This window comes from Carlito syrichta, unplaced genomic scaffold (assembly GCF_000164805.1).
Source record: "Carlito syrichta isolate Samal-C Ts95f unplaced genomic scaffold, Tarsius_syrichta-2.0.1 Scaffold316221, whole genome shotgun sequence".
NCBI classification, from domain to species: Eukaryota; Metazoa; Chordata; class Mammalia; order Primates; family Tarsiidae; genus Carlito; species Carlito syrichta.
The window spans coordinates 337990-361483 of record NW_007260317.1 but is presented as its reverse complement, the minus strand read 5'-3'; the positions used below and the strand labels follow the sequence as shown (position 1 = coordinate 361483).

The 23494-nt window shown below is 44.3% G+C and overlaps 1 protein-coding gene across 1 annotated transcript in view; it reads left to right on the top strand.

The window, feature by feature from the left end:
* The window catches only part of HPSE2 (heparanase 2 (inactive)), a 651318-nt gene that overhangs the window by 485437 nt on the left and 142387 nt on the right, over positions 1-23494 (top strand). Inside the window, exon 7 of the mRNA XM_008073956.1 lies at positions 8941-9034. Within this exon, the coding sequence (XP_008072147.1) occupies positions 8941-9034 (94 nt within the window). The remainder of the gene's footprint in view (positions 1-8940; positions 9035-23494) is intronic.

Below are 23494 nucleotides of genomic sequence, written 5' to 3'. Positions count from 1 at the left end.
TTCAGCCCTGACATGACAGTTACTTCTCACATCACTTTGACCAGGAACCCCCTCAGGCGAGGAGGCAGAGACGTAGGTTCTGGCTGGGCAGCTGCTTCTTGGCAACAACTCCGCACTGTGGGATGGCAGCACACATTTTGGTGGTCAGTCAACTACCATCAGCCCATCTGGGGAGCAAGCCCAGGGCAATGCGGGATTCACCTCACACGCCCTTCCCCTCTCCCAAGAATCGCAGCCTAAGTCGGTTGCTGTTCAGTTCCATCATGACTAGACCCGAAAGTACGCCTTCACTGAGTTTTGACCCAGAACTTTCTAAACATATTTGACCCTGGAGCTCCTCTTCTTTATATAACAATTACTAAGACACTTTGGAAAACTTTTTGCAGGAAAAGAGCAGAGTGACTCCACCTCCGGGTCTTGACTTCTCTCCCCAGATGTTTGCTTTTGTTACTGTTTTGGTAGTGTTGTGACGTAATTGTTGTTTCCTTGGGAAATTTGGGTTTAGTTCGGTATCTCAGTGGTCGGGATGGTGAAGCCAGCAAGACAGAAGGCAGCTGAAGACAATGGGCTAGATTACAGGGCACATGAAGTAAGCACAGGGCTCTACAGCTCGGACACTTTGCAGATCGGAGCAGAGAGGGAGGAGGTTTGGTGTCTGTTACTTAGTCCCCACATGACCTCTGGTTTCCTACTTATTAAAATTCTAGATCATAGCTCACTGCAGCCTCAGGTTCCTGGGCTCAAGCAATCCTCCCGCGTCAGCCGCCTAAGTAGCTAATTTTTAAGTTTTTTTGTACAGACAGAGTCTCATTATGCTGCCCAGGCTCCTGGTCTCGAGTGATCCTCCCACCTCAGCCTCCCAAAGCACGGAGATTACAGGTGGGAGCCACCAGGCCCACCCTGCCTGTGAACCCTAGTTTCTAAACTGCAAAACAGGGTGTGCTCATGAGGATTAAATGACACTTTATGTAAAGCAGCTAGCAAATAAGAAGGAACTTAATACATGGAAGCCTCCTCCCTTTCTACGTTCTCCTAGCTGGTAATACACTAACTTAATTATACTTAGGCCATGCTGCTCTGCCACAAACAATGACAATTATAGGAAAAGGGCCCAGGGAAAGGATGTGGTGACTGTCTATGCAACTCCCACTTTACAAACATGGACTTCTTAGCAACACTGCACACAGATGCCTGGGTTCTGGCAACTGAGATTCTGCCCTTCCTGTTACCAATGCCCCACAATTAGATTTACCCTGAAGAGAATGAATGAAGCTTCAGGCCCGGCCTTGCATCGATTCCTCTGCATGCTAGGAGCTCCTGAGAGTTGTAGAATGTTCTGGATGGTAAGGGGATGGGGGCAGATTGCTATCAGGAAGCATTTCTGTGTAAACATTTCTGGTAATCGCCTCAAGAGCTCTCAGAAAAAAGGGGCGTCACTCCCTAAGTCTCTGGGAGTTTGTTGTGATTTATTTTGTCATTCTATATAAATATTTACTGTTGTACCTAATTTTGTGTTTTGCACTTCGGATTTCTTCTTCTTAAAGTGAGCCCCACAGTTGCATGAGTTTCAGACCCGAAACACATGGGTCCACTCCTGCCCACAATTCTGGTGCCATCACCTGCCGCTGCTCTGAGAACTCCCAGATGTCCCTCCTCAGAACCACTCCAAGGCTGGAGCTGCATGTGACTTCCCACCCCATTCCTTTCCCAGCCTCCTGGAGAGCTCTCCTCAGCACGGCGGGGATCCCAGGCCAGCCATCTGAGCCTCTGCCAGGACTCAGTGTCTCTCCACTCATGACTCTGGATAGAGGCGGGGACATGGCCGGGGCTTGCGGACTCAGGGCCCAAAGTGTGCCAGGACTCAGGAGAGAGCAGATTAAAAAAATGGAACCCTCAGTGCAGTGCTTGAGCCCCCTTCAGCTCATGGTGGGTCAAATCATACAGGCACGCCTTCCTTCATGAAATATATTATTTGCCCGCAGGATTGTCCACAACCCTGAACTCTCCTTGTGCCTTGTGTACATTTTTCCAATGTACACACTTGTTCAGATTCCTGAACGACAACACTTTAGTAGGCTGGCTGCCTGCTGCACGGAGTGGTGTGAACTGGTTTCAGAAAGGCAAAGGAACATCCATCTTCTGTAGGACCTTGGTCTTTTGGAACCGAGTCCATTCCATCCAAGCTTTCCTGCCCACAATAGCTCTGAGCACAGGATGGGAAGCTGACCCATCACAGAGAAGGGGAAGAATAGTGTAGCTCAGAAGAGGAGTCTACTAGGTGACAAGTGAGATGGTCCGGGGAGCCCAGGGAAGCCTTGGAGGTGGGGCGCATGCAGTTTATAAAGCTGCACAGACACTCACTCAGCCTTCTCCGATGTTTGGCTTCAGGGTGTCAGTGTAGATTTTATGGGTCACCAGAGCTGTTCTAATGATTCTCCAAGCGTCTCCCCCTTCTGTGGGGACGGCCAATTTTATGGGGTTACCTGCCCAGTCAGCAGGCTGGGTGTCAGAGTTCTAAGCAGACTACCCCTCCTCCTGGAAAGCAGCAGGCAACAGAATAGGTCCGGAAATTCCTGAGTGTGGGGAAGCCAGCACTAATGCAATTACCTGAAATAAAAGAAGGGGTCAGATAATAAGGGGCAAAGGTTTTTCCTTTTAAAGTAAAGGGCCAGGTAAACAAAACCAGCTGCCCCTGGAGCCGACAAACCCTCCTCATTAAGTGTTTTAAGGGCCTAATGGGCATAAGTGGCTAATTGTAGCACAATCCTGAATACTGAATGCAGGGCCTGGGGAAAGGGGTCAGTGGCATGGGAACGGGGTTCAAGCTCGGATGGCAGAGACAGAAAGGAGGCAAGGCCTGCCCCCAGCCGAGGACCCCAACCCCAAATGGCCAAAATGGAATGAAAAGAAGAGAAAGATATTTTGACTGGAAGTCTCTCATGTGTCTGTCAGTGTCTCTGAGATGGGATTGTATGTCTCACTGGGGCAGTTTTAAGTTTATATGCCTGTAGAACAGGATCTGGAATAGGTTTTAGAAATAATTATGGGCAATTGTATGTGTGTTGTAAAAAGCTCTGGAAGGGTATACAGCAAAGTATGACTGAATATCTCTAGATGTTGGGCGTATACTGTAGGTGATTTTGCATTTTCATACTTCTACTTGGTTTATGTTCATTGTTGAACTTGTCTGTAATTAGCGTTTATTTTTTATAATAAAAATAAAGATTATATTTGAAATAAAATAAGATGAAGGCAGTTATACCAGAAATACAATTTAAAACTAAGGGGCCAAAGAGAGTTGGTGAATAGCTGGTAAGTGGTTCCATTTTGTATGTCTGCTATCTTTGCCACCTCCCCAGATGTAGGCTTGACTTGACCTGCCCGTCTAGAGACAGAAATGATGGCTGCTGGCGTTGAGGGAGACAGACCAGCTGACCACACACTAAGATTTCCATTCATTGCTTTTGTAATAGTTCCCGGAAAGGTTATTTCTGCACAGCCTTTCTTGGCTTCGGCTTTTAGTTGAACTACTTGGCCACTTGTGGTGTGATCCTAAGTGATGCTGAAATTTCAAGAAAGCTTGGAGGACGACTATGATGTACTGAAAGTGTCAGTCCAGGTGATTCTAGAACCGTCCTGCCAGGATTTATGTGGAAGTTGTCGGAGAACTTCGAACTGATGAATTTCCTTCCTCTCTCCCTTCTTTCTTTCCTTTTCTCAGTCCTGTCTTTCCTCTGACTTACCTGGCCTTCAGACTTCTTTGTGACAATTACTAAATTAATTAACTCTTGTGGGGTTTGGCGAGTAGTTAAGAATCATCTTTAGGACAACCCCCTCGGTTTCCCTCCCACTATGGGGACTTTTCTGTCCTCTCAATAAATCCTGTTTTCTTTAAAAGAAAAAAAAATAAGAATCATCTTTATCTTCCTGGTGAGAAAGAGAAAGAGAGTTGCTCCAAGACCACTGGACAGTGGATTGGAATCCAGCCCTTCACCCGGTCTATGTTAGAAATAATTATTATCATCATTCTTACCAATTTATTCTTACCCAATGGTCACCACAGACTACTCCACCTCTGTCATGCCCAGATCTAAATGACATGTTTACCATATTTACCCTGGGCCCTTCATCACAGACAGCTACTAACAGAGGATCAAAGCTCTGAAACTGTCAGGAGTTTTTCAAATAGCCAGACTGTCAATGCCAAATGTTTTCTTGGAAACTTCACATTTACAGAGGGTAAGTGCAGCAAGCTAACGTTCCAAGAGTATCCAAGAAAAGGGCTTAGGTATGTGTCAGATTTGTACCCTATGGTTAAATGATCCCTTCTCTTAAAGTGATACTGAATTGCAAGTGACCAAAGTTCATTTCCATAATACAATAAAAATGTGGGTTTAAAGTTGCAAATAAAAGTTGCTGAAGTTTCTCAGTATAATATGGGGATTCCTTTGGTATCTAAATGCGAATTGGACTTAGACTGAGGTTATTAAGAAGATTCTGTAATGGTCAGGCTGGGGAGGGAGGGATCCTCGCCCGAGTCAAAGGTAGAGGCGACGCCCAGGGCCATAGCTGAGAAGCATTTTCAAGGGTCTCAAACATCTCTGTAACTTCCCTTATTCTCTTAGGGAGCTCATCTATAGCCATAACTTCAGAAGCTGAAGAAGACCCCCGGGTCAACATTTGTCTCAGCTTTTATCTGTCCCACCTTCTCATATCTTCAACTACCTGGGGTATATAGTTCCTCCTTGATATGCTGTCTACCTTTGATATTTCAAACAAAATTCTTCAACTCCCTGATGAGTTATTTCCGAGTCTGACGAGCCGATATGTCCTTGGCGCCAATGTTCTCCCAGACCTTCTTTCTCATAAGTTCATGATCGTCAGTGACTCCCTTCCTTTCTCTTACCCCCTACAGAAGCTTTACTAGTTCTGCCTTCACAGCCTCTCACTTTCACTTTTTTTGTGCTCGCCCTTGTTTAGACCCAGATCACTACTTGCCTGCACTATTAAGAAGAGGTAACAGTCACTGGCTTCCCTGCCTGTAGCTCTTCCCGCTCCAATCCAGTCCACAGCCCATGGGAACAGACCAAGACCAACCGAGAATGATTGAATCCAGCTTGTTCAGTTCAAACTGAGGCCAAGAATAGGCACTAAGAAGCTTAAGCCAAAGTTTTTACAGGATTTCATCTCCCACGAATCATATGAAGGAGAAATTGGACTATTTCTGGGTCCAAGAAAATAGAATGTTAGCCATTGAGTGGACGGGGACAGGGAACAGATTTCAGCACCATGTCAGAAGAACCTTTCCCCAACCAGAGCTGCCGCATGATGGACTCCCCCTAGTAGTGTGTGACAGTGCGTGCTCTGTCCTTGGGTATGTTCACGCAGAGCCAGAAGAACACTTCTCAAGGGTGTTGCCGCAAGCTTACGTGCCTTAGGCCAGCTGACCACTAAGGTATCTTCAAACTAAGTTTTTACAACATAATCGCGGCCTTCTCCATCCCCCTCTCTGTCTCTCTCCTGCTGGGAGTCTGTTCCTGCTGTTTTGCAACTTCCAAATCTTCAGGGGATGAAACACTCTCCTCCAGAGGGAAGCTCCCCTGCCACCCTCTCCCACGGCCTTTCATTCTAAGTTTCTGCTGCCTCATGCCTTTCAGGAACCTGGACAGGTTATTGACTAGCTTTCACGTGCCCAGCATTTTTCCTTACTTGAGAGGTACACCCTTGAAAATGCTACAGGTTTGGATATAAATGATCCCTTTTCTTAAGATAATACTGAATTCTAGGTGACCAAAGTTCACTGGACAGTTCTGGGCCACAGATTGGGTGGGCTAGGGAAGGTGTTCCCAGGAAATCCTATGTATTGAAAAGTTACATCTGGCATTTTTATCCCAACAAGTATTAAACTGTGTGTGTTGCCCGTGAAAAGTATGAACACCGATGCTTAATATAGTTGCTAGAAACTAACAAAGAGAAATAAGGAAAATGGAATCTATTTTGTTATCAGAAGAATAAGAACAGTGTGGTGTTTGTCCTATGCCTAGTTACTGCATAATATATCGTATAATACAGTAACAAGTATTCATGTCATCAAGTGTATGTTAGGTTAACATTGCGTAAGTTATATTTACTTCTAATACTACTCTGTCCTAAAATGCCTAGCTTTCATGTTGTATGCCATCTATCCGCTTTTCTTCCACAAACCAAATAGTGATGTGCCACTAGGAAGAGGTTGTAAGTGGACTTAGGGTGACAGACATGGAGATGCCCAACACTGTGTGTTGCGTGTAACCAATGTGCATGCAGCATCTGTACCAGGGATGAAGCGAAAGGTTATGTCCCTGTTTTGTTTTATTCCCTCATATAAGTAACCCTTCAAATTTTTCAAAAACATGTACCCTCTGACACAGCAATTCTACTTTTATAGGATTTGATAGTTATACATAATTTAATCAATCACTCCCCTGTTGTTTATCACCCCATCTTTGTGGGCGGAAAATTAGAGATATTAAAAGGAACTGAACGTTGCTGAGTGCCTACTTTTTTCCAGGAACTTTTGGTTTGTTATCTCATTACTTCTCCATTCATTTTGAGTAGATATGGCATTCCTTTTTTTTGTTTTTTTTGTTTTTTTGAGTTGGAGTCTCACTCTGTCGCCCAGACTGGAGTGCAGTGGCCGCTCCTGGCCACCGCAGCCTCAACCTGCTGGGCTCTGGGCTCCGGCGATCCTTCCGCCTCAGCCTTCCGAGTAGCTGGAACTACAGAATAAGGAAACTGGGGTAACCCCTTCAGGTCTCCTCCCACTGTGGGAACTTTTCTGTTCTCTCAATAAATCCTGCTTTCTAAAAAAAGAAAGACTAAGGAAACTGAGGCCCATGGAGATGGAGTAACTTGCTCAAGATCATACAGAGAGGAAATGCTAGAGCTGAAATTGGAGCTCAGGTGTTTCTGGCTAAAACCCATTTTCTGGCTGGGCTCGGTGGCTCAGCCTATAATCCCAGCACTTTGGGAGGTCGAGGCGAGTGGATTGCCTGAACCCCCAGGTTCGAGACCAGCCTAGACAACTTGGCCAGACCTCATCGCTACAATAAGTTAAATATTAGCCAGGTGTGGTAGTGCGCACCTGTAGGTATGGCTACTTGGAAGGCTGAGACGGAAGGATTGCTGGAACCATCGCCAGAGCCCAGCAGGTCAACACCGGGGTGGCCGTGAGCGTACCACTGTGCTCCAACCTGGGCAACGGTGAGACTCCAACTCTAAATAAATAAATAAAACCCATATTCTTTCCAACATACCAAGGTTTAAGCACTGGATTCTGTGGAACTGTCTGGAGGAGGGAGGCCAAGGAGAAGGCTGAGCGGGTGGGCCTCATCCCACACCCTCACTTCAACCGGGGCACCTGCTTCACAGTCACACAAAAATGTTAAAATTAGCCATCCCAATGCATCTCATGTTGGTATAGGGATTTAGCATTAAAAATAATTTTCACATAGTTCTATAATATGTAGTGATGGATTTTCACATCGTTCTATAATATGTAGTGATGGATGGTGGTTCTTACAAATGAAATAATCTACCACTAGCCATCAGCCAGGCAGAACTTAGTGTACAGGAATCATAAGCATTTAGAAATTGATTCAATTCAGAACTTGCAAAGATGGGGGTCACCTAACCCTGGGCCAGTCTTAGCTTAGTCTTCAAAACAAGAGACTCACACAGGGGCTCCCCACAATGCTGGATGGGCCTGTTTGGGTCAAATGTTTACAATATGGTGTCAACACAACTTAATGTTTCACTTAAGCTACCTAACCAAAACCAGACCAAACCAAAAACCACTGAGTCCCAACTTGATGTCATTTTAGGAGAGGGTTCTTGGACTTTATATTGTTCGATCTTCTTTGTTTACTTGTTCATTCATTTATTCATTCATTTGTTCATGCCTTCTGGAGGCAGTAGAAGACCACAGGATATTTTGGTAGCAGGTTGACTCCAGGGTATTTTGCCCAGGGACGTGAGCTAGACACTGGAGACATTTGAGACCTGCTCACTGCCCTAAGTCAGATTTTTGCTTTGCTGCTTATTTTCTTATTTCAATACGTGGAATCTATCGTTTAATTAGAGATGAGGTCTCACCAAGTTGCCCAGGCGGGTCTCAAACCCACGGGCTCAGGCAATCCACTTACCTCAGTCTCCCAAAGGCGCGGGATTACAAGCTGAGCCACCAAGCCTGGCTTCATTTTATTTTTTTTATTTTTTGAGTTGGAGCCTCACTCGCCCAGACTGGAGTGCAGTGGCCGCTCCCGGCCACCGCAACCTCGACCTGCTGGGCTCCGGTGATCCTTCCGCCTCAGTCTTCCGAGTAGCTGGAACTACAGGCACACGCCACCACGCCTGGCTAGTTTTTTTGTTTTGTTTTGTTTTGTTTCATTGTAGAGATGAGGTCTCGCCTGCCCAGGCGGGTCTCAAACCCGCGGTCTCAGGCAATCCACTCACCTCAGCCTCCCAAAGGCGCGGGATGACAGGCTGAGCCACCGATCCCAGCTGGAATCTATCAAAATGTTTAACTACTCTTCCAAACTCTCACATACTTTCATTACTTTAAGGTGGGATTAGGAATGGGTGTTAAATTACTTTCCCAAGGGGGATAAATTTAAGCCTCTCCTCATTACCCAATTTGTATGATGGAATTCCTGTCAGTTCCCATGGAGTAAGCAGTGGGGTTTCGTGTGACGAGGGCTGAAAAGAACCCCAACATTAGCCCACAAATGGAGGTGGAAATGGAGAAGATATTTTTAAGAATATTATTTGGAGTACTCAGGGTCAAAGCCTTTCAGGCTATGAATTGGGCTCTCCTCTCAAGCAGCACAGACCTCTGGCTAAAGTGTATTTGCCGTCCTCTGTTTGAGATTTTATCTGATTCTTACTTTATTTTTATTCCAGTTGCTACATTGATGGCCGGGTAGTCAAGGCGATGGACTTCCTGAAAACTCGCCTGTTAGACACTCTCTCTGACCAGATTAGGAAAATCCAGAAAGTGAGTAAAAGTTTCCTGGGACGAAAAGGAGCAGGCGTGGGGATACGGCCAGGAGAAGGTCCGGGGTCCCGACCGGACCTCAGCACTGCGGGAACCAGGGTAGAAAAACAGTGGAATGGCACAGTCCAGATGGGCATGGCCACAAGTGCCCTATCAACCGATGACTATCGTTTTTGTTTTTCAAACTGAGAAGGGTTTGTGTGTGCTGTACCACGTTTTTAAAGCATCACTATTTTAATAAGAAAGGTGTCTTCGTCGTTTGCTCTAAATTGTGAGTTTTGCAAGGGAAGAATAGGTTTACATTGTCATTGTCTATTTACAGGGGTTTATGCGGGGTTTATTTAAGAAGAGAGTGATTACATTCGTTCAGTGGAATTCTGGCCTGGGCATTGGCAGTTCTGAGCCATGTTTATACTATTCCTAAGTGTCTAAGATGTGGCCACGTAGGATCTTACTTTGTAAAGATGTGACGGAATCCGTGTTATGACAAGCAACTGCATGCAGGTCCCATCAGCAAGACACCTTTGGTCAACAGTTCTCAGCCTTGAGTACAGTCAAATCACGGGTGGCGCTCATTAATGTTCCCAGTCTCCCTGTTGATATTCCGATGGGTATGACTGGAATGGATCCCAGAGGTCTCTGTTTTTAATAACCATCTGTCAAATGATTCTACACAATGTTGATGGCCCTTGGAGATATGCTGGATTAGTTAGTTCGGAATCATGAAAGTTTGATGTCTACACTTTTCGTGCGCCGCTACAAAATAGCACATCTCTCATTGCCCAGTCAGTTTGTTTCCCAGGGAATGAGGACTCTTAAAATATTCAACATTTCTCGAGCAGATTAAACAAATCATTGCAGAAAAATTGCAACAGGTAGGCCCTTAATAAATATGGGATGGCTGGATAAATGAATGGTTTGTGTATAAAATGAACGAAGTCCTGTTTGAAACAGTCATGGAAAAGCACTTCTGAGAGCTAAAGTGGAAGTCTGTGCCTTTTTGTATTCAGACCGATGTCATGCTCAGACTACAAACGGCCTCTTGGGTCTTTGCTTTCAAGGGGTTGATTGGCTGAGAAGCCCGGGACTCTTGCCTCCCAGTATGACCCCTCCAGGAATCAGGCGTGTTGGTCAGGACTGGTATCTGTCACTGCCTTCCACAGAGCAAAGCCAGGAAAAGCCAGATAACCTGACATATTTTTACTACCCTGTCTGGTATTCATTTAGCAAAAAATATTTACCGAGTTCTTAGCAAGTACCAGGCAATATGTCAGATGCTGGGGATAAAAATGGAATAAGACATGGTCTCTGCCCTCAAGGAACTCACAGTTTTGTGTTTTAGTACTTGGAGCCGGTTGAAAACATATTACCTAATATGATCGAATGATAATATTGAACACTGCAATTTTCTGAGCACATTATGCTAACTGGATATTAGACATTGCTCTCCCAAAAGAGGGTAGAATTCTCTTTCGTTCATTCATTTGTTCATTCAGTTAATGTTTACTGAGTGCTTGCTATTTCCTAGGCACTGTTCTAAGTATAAATCAGGTCTCTATATCTTTTGGCTTTTCTGGTTTTGAATCTTATCAAGGTGTTATTGTTAGAAGTAAAATGGCTCAGTGGGGTCATGGCACTGAAAGTTAAGATTCTAACTGTGCTCTTGCTATTATTCAAGAATAGCAGGTGGCTCTAGGCCAGAACTAAGACAAAGGTGATGGAAGTTAGGTTCTTCCCTTTATCCCACTTCCCATTACCTGTCACCACTGTCGACTCCTTAGCTATCACAGAATGTTCGAAAACTGAAATAAGTGGCTAAGCTTACTTCCTAATTTATGCATGGTTCAAGAAACTAAAGAAAAAAGGCTATAAAGCCCTGTGCACAATTGAGAGTCAGACCTTTTAAAGGGGGAGGGGTGGGTGCTGTTTCGGGGAGGGACCCTGGAGCCCCCAAGAGAAATGACCTATATGCCCATGGCACCTGGCAGAAGAGGGTTAGACTTAGCAGCAGGGCCTGTAGACACCTTTGGATTACTGCAAACCTAACATGCCCAGGGGTCCCCTCAAGACAAGGTTCCTAGTCTCGTTATCTCCTGCTGTGCAACAAATTATCCCAAAAGCTAGTGGCATAAAACAAGCATTTCTTACACCAATGGCTTGTGTGAGTCAGGAATTCCCAAAAGCCACAGCAGGGATGGTTCGTCTCTGCTCCTTGACGTCTGAAGTCTCAGCTGGAAGACTGGAAACCCGGGATGACTCAAAGGCTGGTGTCTGGAATCATCAGAAGATGTGTTCATGCACACGTCCAGCCAGTGATGCCACGTGTCAGCTAGCACCGTAGTTGGGGCTGTTAGCTGGAATACTTACATCCAGGCTCTGGGTAGCCCGGGCTTTCTGCCAACTTTCTAAAGTCAGATGCCCAGGAAAGAGAGCCAGGTTGGAAGCTGTGTCACCTTGCCTAACCTCCCCTAGGAAGTCACAGGTCTTCCCTTCAACCATATCCTACTTATGGAACCACTCACCGAGACCCACAAGTTTTCCAGGAGAGAAGAAATAAACTCCTTCTCTTGATGGGGTAGGGGCAAGATTCTAAAAGAGCATGTAGAGCCAGAAATAGTTTCACAGTCATTTTTGGAAAATACTACCTGCCACAGTTTCATCCTCCCTGTTTCATGTAGTAGGACTTAAGTCATTCCCCTGGCTGACTTTCTTTTCCCAGTTTGCTTTCACAAAGCTCTTGCCAGTTATGACCCGAAGCTGGCATACGCTGGAGGTGCCACTGGATCAAGATTCTCTGAGATTCGACCCACCTGATGGACGTGAAAATGACTGCAGCGGCTGGACCCAGTGGTCAGGGCTTCTAGGAGAATCTCCCTCCCTAAAGCCCAGGAGATGTGGAGCCCTGGCCTGTCCTGGGCAGATGAAAACTGGAAGTTTGCTCCTCAAACTTTGATTGTTGAAAAGTTGCTTCGGCTGTTCCTAAAGTCCCCAGTGGTGGGAGGTTGGCAGGGGGAGTGGTTTGGGGAATAAAGTCCAAAGTGCATACTCACCCAGTGTCCTTCTCGCCAAGACAAGTCTAGAGATAGGTCAAGTCAAGTCTTAATGTCTCTACCTAGAGCCCTTGCCCAACACCTAGATGTGGAATCGTGGTCTCTTCTGTCAGTAGAAGTTAAGAGAAACCCTGATGATCCCCTTGGGCCTGCAATGGTAGCATAAGGACAGATTTCCCACCAAAATGGAGCCATGTGCGAGTGGCTTGATAAATCATCAGTGGTAACGCTATTTGAATAGTGGACAGGGGACAGGATTTGAAGTCTGATGGCCTGGGTTGGAGCCCAGGCTTAGCTGGGTGGCTTTGGGTCAGTTACTTGCTTTCTCTGATTTTGTTTCTTCATCTTTGAAATGGAGATGCCGAGGATACCCTCTACTTTCCTTCTTAGTTCTAATCTTCCTAAGGCCCTATTTTGTTCATTGTTATTCATTGCCAGTTCTTATGCTCTTATTGTTGTTGTTACAGTTATTATAGTTATTTTAAATAATTTATGTGACTAGAGAAGCTTCATGCTACCTTTGTCCTCAATTTGTTCTTTGCTTTTTTTCCTCTTTCCTCTTTCTTTTAACCCTGGGGAATATGATAGGTGATATTTTTGGCACCTGAAAGGCAGTGACTCAATTGCTAAAAACAGCTGTGGTTTGCAAGTTTGGACTGCCACTTAGAGTAAAATTCTCAGTTTTCTGAGCAGTGGGTGAGTTGCCTGGTCATATGAAAATCTGCATGATGCGTTTAAAGGCCAAACAAAGACATGTCCAGACAGTGTGTGGGCAACTCATCCCTTTGGATGATCTACATACTCTTTTTTTTTTTTTCATTGGAATGAGGACAATCATCTGTACTTGGGAGGTGAATCTGTGGGAAGAGCTGAGAGTCTAACGATTCAGGGAGAAGTGAGATGGAAAAGAGGTATTTAGGTGCAGTGCAGATGGTATGGTGTGGATAGCTGGGCTGACTCCAAGACAATGATGTAAGAACCAAGAAGAACCCTTTGGCTTAAGTCATTTGGACTCTATGATTTGTGTCTTCATCTCCTGGAGGAATCAGAGGAGGAAATAACACTTTTTGATATTATTTTCAACAATTCAATAAGCACAGGAAGGAGTTGGTGAAATTGCAGTCATAAGGGAAGTATTTCCAAAAGTACTGTCCATATGATCGCATTTTGAATGCTAAATAAACTGAACCACTGGCTTCCCAATATTTGAAAAGTTTCTTTCTTCCCCCCTTCCTTCTTTTAAAAATTACTTTAATTGATGCACAATAATTGTACATACTTGTGTGGTACAGAATGATATTTCCTCTGTACATATGTACAATATATAATGCTCAAATCAAGATAATTCGCACATCCATCAGCTCTAATATTTCTTTGTATTGGAAACATTCAAAATCCTCTCTTCTAGCTACTAGGAAATGGAAAATAACTTATGGTTAATTGTGGTCACCCAACAATTTTATGAACACCAGGACTTGTTCTTTTTATCTAGCTGTAATTTTGTATTATTAATCAGCCTCTTCCCATCTGACCCCCGCAACACTCCCAGCCTCTAGCAACCACTGTTCTACTCTTTAGTTGTACAAGATCAACTTCTTTAGCTTCCACTTATGAGTGAGGACTTATGTGGTATCTCTCTTCCTATGCCTTGCTTATTTCACTTAGCATAATGTCCTCCAGGATTTCATGCTTTTTCACGGCCAAATCGTAATCCATGTGCATATATACCACATTTTCTTATCCATTCATCTGTTGCTAGTCACTCAGGTTGATTCCATATCTTGGCTATTGTGAGTAGTGCTGCAATAAACATGGACGTTCAGATATCTCCTCGACACACTGATTTCATTTCTTTGGATAGATACCCAGTAGTGGGATTGTTGGATCAGAGGGTAGTTCTATTTCTGGCTTTTGAAGGAAGCTCCATACAGTTTTCCATAATGGCTGTCCTAATCTGTATTCCCACCAATGGTGTGTAAGAGTCCTGTTTTCTCCACATCCTTACTAGCATTTGTTATTTTTTGTCTTTTGATAATAGTCATTCTAACTGCCTCCCTTCCTCCTTTCTTCTCTTCCTTCCTTCACTTATCAACTATTTATAGCATTCTCAGTATTTTGCAGGTACCTGGGAATAAAATGGTCAGTAAGACAGAAGTGATGCTTGTCCTCATAGACCTTATAGTCTAGTGGGAAAAACAGATAACAAAGCATGCAATAACAAGATGGTGTGCTTTCTGTAATAGAGTGCTAAGGGAACCCATGGTGGGAAGCATTCATCTTGGTTTGTAAAGGAAGGGAAATCAGGGAAGTCCTCCCAGAGGAAGTGACATTTAGGCTAACACCTAAAGGTTAAGATCCCTCTAATTTACACAGTTCTTAGGGAATGGAGAGAGGACCACTGGTGGCAGATGTGCATGGGTGGAGGGAATGGCTTGTTTGTTCCATCATTTGACCGTGATCATTTTTTTGGTCATATCATCATTGCTTATGATTACTCATATTTAATAAAGGTCAACTCTTTTGAAGCCTCAATACATGCAACGACTTCTTGCTACTTCTTCCAATATATCGTAGTTGCAGGACCATGAAAGTAAGGCAGAAGAAGAGTTCATCCTTTTTAAGTAGGTAATAAGATTCAAAAAGAAACTTTTGTTCTCAACCAACTTTCCAGTCCACCCACTAATTTGAACCTCTTAGTATATAAAAGGGGAAAGAAGTAAGAGGAGTAAAACATTAAGTTATTCTTGCAGACCATAGAGTAACTAGAAGCACAATGAAAGGAAACCCTAGCACAATGGTAATATCAACCTTCTCTAATAAAGAAAACTGGAAAGTGAGAACACGTTACTAGGTAAGAACAGTTGTATCGCCACAAAAATCAGTGTTTGAATGATTAATTCATTCATTCACACATTCATTCAACAATGTAGAATGCTTATTCAACGTCCCAGTGTCTGTCACTGAGCAGGTGCTCAATAAATGTTAGAGAGAAGGAGGCAAAAAGGGGGGCAGGTGAATGAGCAGGATAAAATACTGGAAATATAAGAGAAACCGTGTCTTACCTCATTCGCATGTTGCATGCCGTCCCTGCTGTTCACGTTGCAGAAGAACCTTATCTGCTGCTAACTCTGTAGCATAGTGTTGAATAGAGCACAAATTCAGACCACTTTGCAGGCTATGCCCACATGCAGGCAGAATATCTTCTGTGTATGTGTTGGGACGAAGAAAAGGTATCTTTGAGACCCAAAATAAAATTACACTCTGTTTGTAATGCCAGATATTTCATCTGAGTAGATAGGTTTTCATTCTACAGGAGAGTGATAAAATGTAAACAACCTGGGAAGAAGTAAACTACACTGGTTTAAATGCATACTAAGACGTCAATGTCAAATAGATCTTTTCCTAAGAACGGGTTTTGATGGAAGGGAAGAGAAACACAGGCCAAGGAAGTAGAGTTGGCCCTTGAATAACATGGTTGTCAGGGGTGCCAATCCTTTGCCTAGTCAACAATCTGTGTATAACTTTTGACTCCCCCAGAACTTAACTACTCGTCGCCTACTGTTGACCAGAAGCCTTACTGATAACAGAAGCAGTCGATTGTCACATATTTTGTGTGGTATATGTATTATATACTGTATTCTTACAAGAAAGTAATCTAGAGAAAGAAAATGCTATTAATAAGAAAATCACAAAGAATAGAAAGTATAGTTACTATTCATTAAGTAGAGGTGGATCATTATAGAGGTGGATCTTCATCCTCATCATCTTCAGGTTGAATAGGCTAAGGAGTCGGAGGGATTGGTCTTGCTGTCTTGGGGTTATAGAGGCAGAAGCGGCAGGCACATTTGATATAACTTTTGTTGAAAAAATGTTGTTGCCGGGCTCGGTGGCTCAGCCTGTAATCCCGCGCCTTTGGGAGGCTGAGGTGAGTGGATTGCCTGAGCCCGCGGGTTCAAGACCCGCCTGGGCAGCAAGACCTCATCTCTACAATAAGTGAATCCACATAGTTCAGACCTGTGTTGTTCAAGTGTCAACTGTACTCAGAGGAGGTACAAGCCCCCAAATACAAACTGTACCATATGAATACCTTGGGATGACACCCATGCATGAGTCTAAGTTTTGTAGGACCTGAGGCTTCTACAACGAGGACCTCTTTAAGAAAAAAAGGCCAAGGCAAATTTGCTAATTTTAGAACTGACCACGTGAACACATTAGTACGGCCCTTCCCAGGATATTGGTGGATGCCTGTCAAAGCAGGAGCTGGAAACTTAAGCTCCATGAACTTCCCAAGAAATTAGCCTCTGTGACCCCACTGGGCTGTGCATCTGCAAACAGGAGAATATGACCTCAGGGAAACGTTGGCTCTTTGCCTTTATACACAAGACACTAATAATGTTATAGAGGGAATTTAGCCCCAAAGGTATGTTTATCACAAAAGAACACCAAGGTTTCAATCATTGTTGTTCCATGAACCTTGATTTCCTAGTGCGTTAGACATATGTCCTAACTCTCAGACACAAATAATTATAAAATGCATCATCAATTTAATAACAGCTGGGAAAAGAGAAGGTAAATGGCAGGCAGGTTTCATTTGATATTGATTATTAATAACATTCCTATTTAAAAGCATAAAATTGTGAAAATGCATCATTAACTTACAGAAATATAATAATTGTATTACCTTTTGGATGATAAATGCCATTTATTGAGTGTGTTATATAATATTAATTCATTGAAGAGACCAATAATTTACTCAAGGCCACAGAGCTTAATAAACAGTGAAACTAGGATTGAAACTGAGGCCCACCTGACTCCAGAACCTGCACTCTTATCTACTGCACTATTCTGCATCTCCCATGCTTATTAAGATTTATTTTATAACCCATGTAATACTTATATTCCTAATCACCCTGGATTAGGACGGCTTTCAAAGGAGAATGCTGCAAGTTCTTGGTGAAAGTTGATCATCTGAGGTGGGTGTCCTAGAAGTGAGGGTTGAGTGGAAGTTGGGAAATCATGATATGAGGCAAGTGATACCGGAAGAGAAAGCCTGAGAGACTTTCACCCCTGGACTCCATCACGTGTTTTGTGTGCACAGGCTGTGTCTAGCGAGGTCCTGTTTCATGCAAGGCAATGACAGTATGAAGAAGGTATGTGCTACCCATGGCCATTTGGAGGAGTGGCCCTGGGAACAAATCTCTGTTTGAGGCCAAAAGTTTTTTCAAGAAGAGACGACTCGGGGTGAGCTTCCAGTGTTTCATAATGGAAGTGGGAGGATTATAGGGTTTGTTTTCAGCAAGAGTAAAATTACCACCAAGGCTGGTGGCACCTATGACTTATAAGTGAGCAAAATGTCCAGTAAGCCTGAGGGGCTGGTCACTCAGGACAGGGAAGACGAGCATGTGTGTCAAGGGCTTCGTTCCAGTCTCTCTTCACTAGCACTCATCCTTGAACATAGTTCTTGCTTCAGGTCTCTGAAACTTTTCTTTCTTATTTTCTTGCATATGATCATAATTTTCTTGCCTCCCAATGACTTTATCTTTCTTGTGTGTATTCTTATTTTCATTTTATGTTTTGTTACAATTACATTCAATTGCTTTTCTGTGGTTTGAGATAACAAGTGCAGCGAATGCAATTTTAAATCCTAAAAATGTCACAGAAACAGAAGCCACAAATTAAAAATTGATCTGATAGCAAAAGAAAATGGGCAAATATGACACTCCGGAACAGGGAGATGATAAAAAGAAATTATACAGAAAAAGATTAATGAAACTGACAGGAAGTACATTAGACAGAAGAAATAAATCAAGAGGAATGTGATGAGATATTGGAATGACTGAGCTCAGAATAGCCCAGCTTGTCTCACCTAAGAAGGACGTGTTAAATATGGAGGCAGTTTAGTCAACCAGAAGCTTGTGGGCCTTCCCAAACAGGAAAATTTAACTAGAAAGTGAGCAGAGCTCTAAGCTGGAACTGTGAGGATTGGGAATTTGCCTTTGTGATGTTGAGGTTATTCGTTATCTTTTCTGAAACCTAGCCTTTTCATCAGGAAAGTATTATCTGTCTCATTTGCTTATCAAGTATTTAATGAGCAAAGTGACTGTCAAGCACTCTATAGAGCACGCAAAAAGGAAAAAAAAAAAGAAAATTACAATTCAGTACAATAAGGTCAGGGTTAGAGATAGGTTTGAAGAATGTTGCAACCCAGAGGAGAGAAGAATTAGCTTTCTGAAGCCTTAAGGAAAGTTTCACAGAGGGAATAACTTTTGAAATAAGCCTTGAAAAAATCCCAGACAACATGCATGAGGGGTGGGTAGGGGCAAAGATAATCAGCACAAAACTCAAACACCCTGTAGTTGCGGAGTGGCGAGTCCATTCTGTGTGGTGAACCATAGGTCTTGGTAGCGATGGAAGGAGAGGCGGCCAGGGGCGGCTTTGAAGGGTGTAGGCTCCAAGGTAGGTGAGGCAGTGAACATCTTTTCCTGGGGGTCAGCGTTCTCAACTGTGTTCCACCATGTCAGGCACGCTCCTGTAACGGGTAACATGGACGGTGGGTTGTGTGCAATGACTGGCTCTTTAGTTTGCTTCTCCAGTTAAGGAAGCATTTCAGAATTTCAGCAAAATATCATTAGGACAACTTTCAACCCAGTCTTCATTTTAAAGTAAATTATTCTCAAATCATTGCTTTCAGTGTGGTCAGAAACAGGTTACCTGGAGCGTGTCTCCCGACCCCTCTGTGAGCATGAACGATTGAGCACTGCTGCTGGCCACGGGGAACCATGGCAGGTTCTCAGCTGGAGAGGGATCTGTCAAGGGGACAAGTGGCAGCAGCGTGGAGGATGGACTAGAAGAGGAAGAGAGTAGAGGCGGGAAGACCCAGGAACAAACAGGATCCAGAACTCAGGAAGAGGCAGTAGTAAGGAGAGGACAGTCAGGACCTCTAACATTGCAGGTCAGCATAGAGTCAGAAAACACACAGGAACAGCACTGAGCTCTCACCTTGTAAATACAATCAGGGTGTCCCTAAGAAGAGCTCTGCACGTAGGTAAGGTTGAAGAAACGTACTAAAGCTATTCAGCTCTTTGTGACCAACCTTCTAGCCAGTGTTGGTGACTTAAAGAGCTGTTGCTCTTCCTGTAATCCCAGGGAAGGTTGATTTCCAAGTGGATGAGATGCTGGGATTAATGGGCTCCAGCTTCTTTTGGAGGGGGGGCCTCCTGCCAGGACTGATTAGCCCAGCTGGCCTGTCCACTCTTCCTGTTTTATTGCTTCCTTTCTCATTAAGGAAGGTGTTGGGTTTGGATAACCATAAACAACATGTCTGCTGCTACAGGGCTACCAGCTCTCGCCCCACCAGGGGCTGAGGCTAGCTAGGCTCTCGGGAGTCTTTTTAAAAGACTTAGATCACAGTTTTGGAGGTGAAAGATCAACGAAATATGGGAAAAGGAAGCCCAGGTTTGAAAATGTGTCACACAGATTTTTACTGTATTTTTTTTTTAGTTAGAAGTAGTAGGGAAAACAAAAGTCAGGGCTTCTTTCCCTAATATCTCTGTGTGTGTGTCTCTTTCTGTGTCTTTCCCTCCCTCTCCCTCTCCCTCTATCCCTCCCTCTCTCTCTCCTCTCCCTCTCTCTCCCTCCCTCCCTCTCCCTCCCTCCCTCCCTCTATCTCTCTCTCCTCTCCCTCCCTCTTTTTCTCTCTCTCCCGCTCCATCTCTCTCTCTCCTCTCCCTCTCATTCCCTCTTCTTCCTTCTTCTTTCCTCTTCTTCCCTCTCTCCTTTCCTCTCTCTCCCTCCCTTTTTCCCGCTTCCCTTCCTCTCTCCCTCCCTCCCTCCCTTCCTTCCTCCCTCCTCCCTCTCTTCTTCCTCTCTCCTCTTCTCTCTCTCCCTCTCCCCCCTACCTCCTACCTCAGCATATCCACATGGGCCAGTCCTTACCATCCCTGACCCAGAAACTTGAGGGAAGGGAGGGAGCTAGAATGGTTTCCCTTCATTTGACTCTGCCTCCTGCAGACCCAGAGAGTCTGGGCCGTTCTGTGGGTGTCTCAAAGCTCCCTTGACCATGGGGCCCCAGGGGCCAAGTCCATCTGGAAAGAAGAGAACTGCGGAGAGGGAGCCAGCCACTGCTCACTTCTGTGCTCACTTCCGTCATCTTGGCACTTGTAGCTTGCCTGCCCCAGACGGTGCAGCCCTTACAATGGCCTTCATGGGCACATCGTTTCTCACCAGGACCTGCACCCTTTTTCTTTCCAGAGTCCTCCAATTTTCTCTCTTTCAGCACAGGGGGAATCATATTTACTCAGAAAACCACAGTGTTGAACTACAGCCCTCCCCTTCTGAGAGTTTCACTTTCTCAGGGAGTCCTGCAGCTGGTTCCATCTGCTTTCCCTGATTTTTTTTCTGTCCTCTCCTGTCCACAGGGCTTTCCTCCCCAGGCCCAACCAGCACCCAGCCTCAGTCTCACACCTCCACCACACATCCCGTGATGCTCTGCTCTACTCATGGAAGACACACTGTTCATCAAGCCCTCACCCTCATGTGGAATAGGAAATGCTCAGAAACGATGTGTCCATTTGTACAGACCAATCCCAGAACCTTTATTGTGAATACCTTCTAGGAATAGTTCCCTAAAATACAATTTCCATAGCTGGTTGAGTTTTTTAAATTTTACTGTGTGCTTTCGTTCCTGTGGTATAACAGGAGCTGCCCCTGCACTGAGAGTGGATGGATCAACCCCTCTGAATGACAATTATGCTTATGTGAATTGTCCGTGTATGTTTTCAATTCTAAGCCGGCCTTTCCCGCTGCTTAGCACACATCTGGGCTACTACCTGTCACCACAAGCTGCGTGTCTGAAGGAAAAGCAGCCAGCTCTAACAGTCTTCATTCAGACACAATCTCATTGCCTTGGCCAAGGAGCGTGGTCTCGGTAACACTTTGGTTTACCCTCTAAGTGCTTATTAGACGCCAGACATGATTTCAAGTGCTTTACAAATATTAAGTAATTTGAATATCATAAAATCCTCTGAAGCAGATGTTAGTGTTATTATTATTTTACAGCTGAGGAAATTGAAGCACAGAGAAGTAATGTAACACACTCAGGGTCACGCTGTGAGTAGACCATGGGACCAGGATTCAAATGCCACCATCTGTCTGCAGAGTCCACACGCAGCCCTGCTCACACGCTGCCTCACCAGTGACAACCATTTGTAGACCATTTCCTTTCAAGTCTTTCTACAAGTCAGCAGAGAATTCAGATTAACTTTTATTTACACAGAGTCATGTCCTCGCAGGGTCCTGCATCCATGGTATTTCATAAATCCAACGATTTTATTGGAATAAAGTCCCCATTTAAAGAGCTAGACTTTGAACTCCCTTTGAAAGATAGCCATCTCATACAAATCATCCCTTGAGTTGGGCGTGCCACCCTCCAACTAAGGACAGTAGGTCCTCAAATAATGTCATTCTGTTCAACATTGTTTCATTATAATGTTGGTGAGAAAAAGATCAACTCCCAGCTGGGCCTGCTGTTGATGTGGGCTTTCTCCCACATCCCAAAGACCTGGATAACGTTATGCTACTTGTCGTGTCTACAGGGTTCCAGTCCTGGTGCGTGCGAGAGTGTGTGTGAGTGGCACTGTGATGGGGTGGTGACCTGTCCTGGACTGACTCCTACCTTGTCCCCTGAGCCTCCAGAATAGGGTCCAGCCACCCGTGACCTTGAGCTGGAATAAGCAGACTGGAAATGAACGAGTGAATATAAATTATTGTAAAATAAAATGTGTAAAGTCTACAATAATCATACAAATGCTTGACCGTAAATAAGGCAATATGAAAGTGCTCGGTGAGCCTGCCTGATTTGTGATTGTTTTTGAACTTCATGGCGGCAGGAGGTGCTCCTTACAATTTTTAATTTGCACACATTGAGCTCTTGATTTAACCCAGCAGCACCACGACCGCCACCACTCACTGATTTGCCAAAAATTGCATTCGTACTTTTCTTACTTGTTTTTATTAATCTTTCTTAAATGCATGTATAGCTCACACTTATTTCAGTGTTTAGAATGGGAACCTTTGGGGGTCTTTATTTAGAAGTTTGATAATGCTTATATTTAAAATAAAAACTTAAAAAAGAGAAGAAGTTAGATAATGTTATTATGACCAGAAATATGCCACTGGAACTCAACTCTTGTCTCTATCAATTAGCCTGTGGCAACATTGGTTTTGTTGTATGTCCTTTCGCTTAAAGTTGTAGGTTCCAAGAACCTGCTGATGACAATGAGCACTTACTGTATTTATCACAAATGCTCTCGAGGGATAGGTAGTAGAAACACACGATTGCCTCTGTATCAGATCATTGCCATGGTCTTGATATCTCATAAACTCCTTCTGGTGTCCAGATCACATTGGATCTAATTAGCCTTTACCACTACTGAGGTCATCGGGCTCCATTCATAAATTCCCTGCTAAGCAACGCAAGAATTCTCTTTTTCTCTCTGAAATCACAGAGAAGACCCCATGCCCGATAGACTGAGATTTAGTAAATAAACATGTGTTGCTCTGTCTCGATCGCTCATGTTCTCATTGTAAGCCTTTATTTTCCTATCTCTCTGTTGTTTTTGCAGCCAGCTGATTCCAATTTTTTGACCAGTTTAGTTGCCTTTTCTTATGTCTTAGACTAATTTCCTTACAGAGTGGCAGTGGATTTCCACCAACTTCTTTGTATAGCCGAGCACTACGGTCTCCTGTTGAACACTTGCTCTGTGCCAGGCATGCTGTAGGAAGTAAATGCAAGAGCAAAGAAGAGACGATTCCCTGCCCCAAAAGAGCTAAGGATCAGGATTTCTGAGAAACTTGCTGGATTTCTTACTTGGTTCAAAAATGGTAGCTCAAGCCGGGCTCGGTGGCTCAGCCTGTAATCCCGCGCCTTTGGGAGGCTGAGGTGAGTGGATTGCCTGAGCCCGCGGGTTCGAGACCCGCCTGGGCAGCGAGACCTCATCTCTACAATGAATCAAAAAGTCAGCCGGGCGTGGTAGCGCATGCCTGTAATTCCGGCTACTCGGAAGGCTGAGGCGGAAGGATCGCTGGAGCCCAGCAGGCGAGGCTGCGGTGGCTGGGAGCGGCCACTGCACTCCAGTCTGGGCGACGGAGTGAGACTCCAACTCAAAAAAAAAAAAAAAAAAGGTAGCTCAGAATCCTATCACCAAACTGTAAGAATATTTGGCACTAGTTCCTCTGAATTCTTGTACCACCTTAGAAGGACTCACATAAACATTTGTGTGCTGGGTCCTCGCCCTTCTCATCAGCTCTCTGGATCTTCCTGTGATCAGTCTAAGGTTATGTTTCCTTTATGAAGCAAAGATCCTCAGCACAACCCTGTTAGGTCTTCTTCCATCTTATGGATGACGAAATG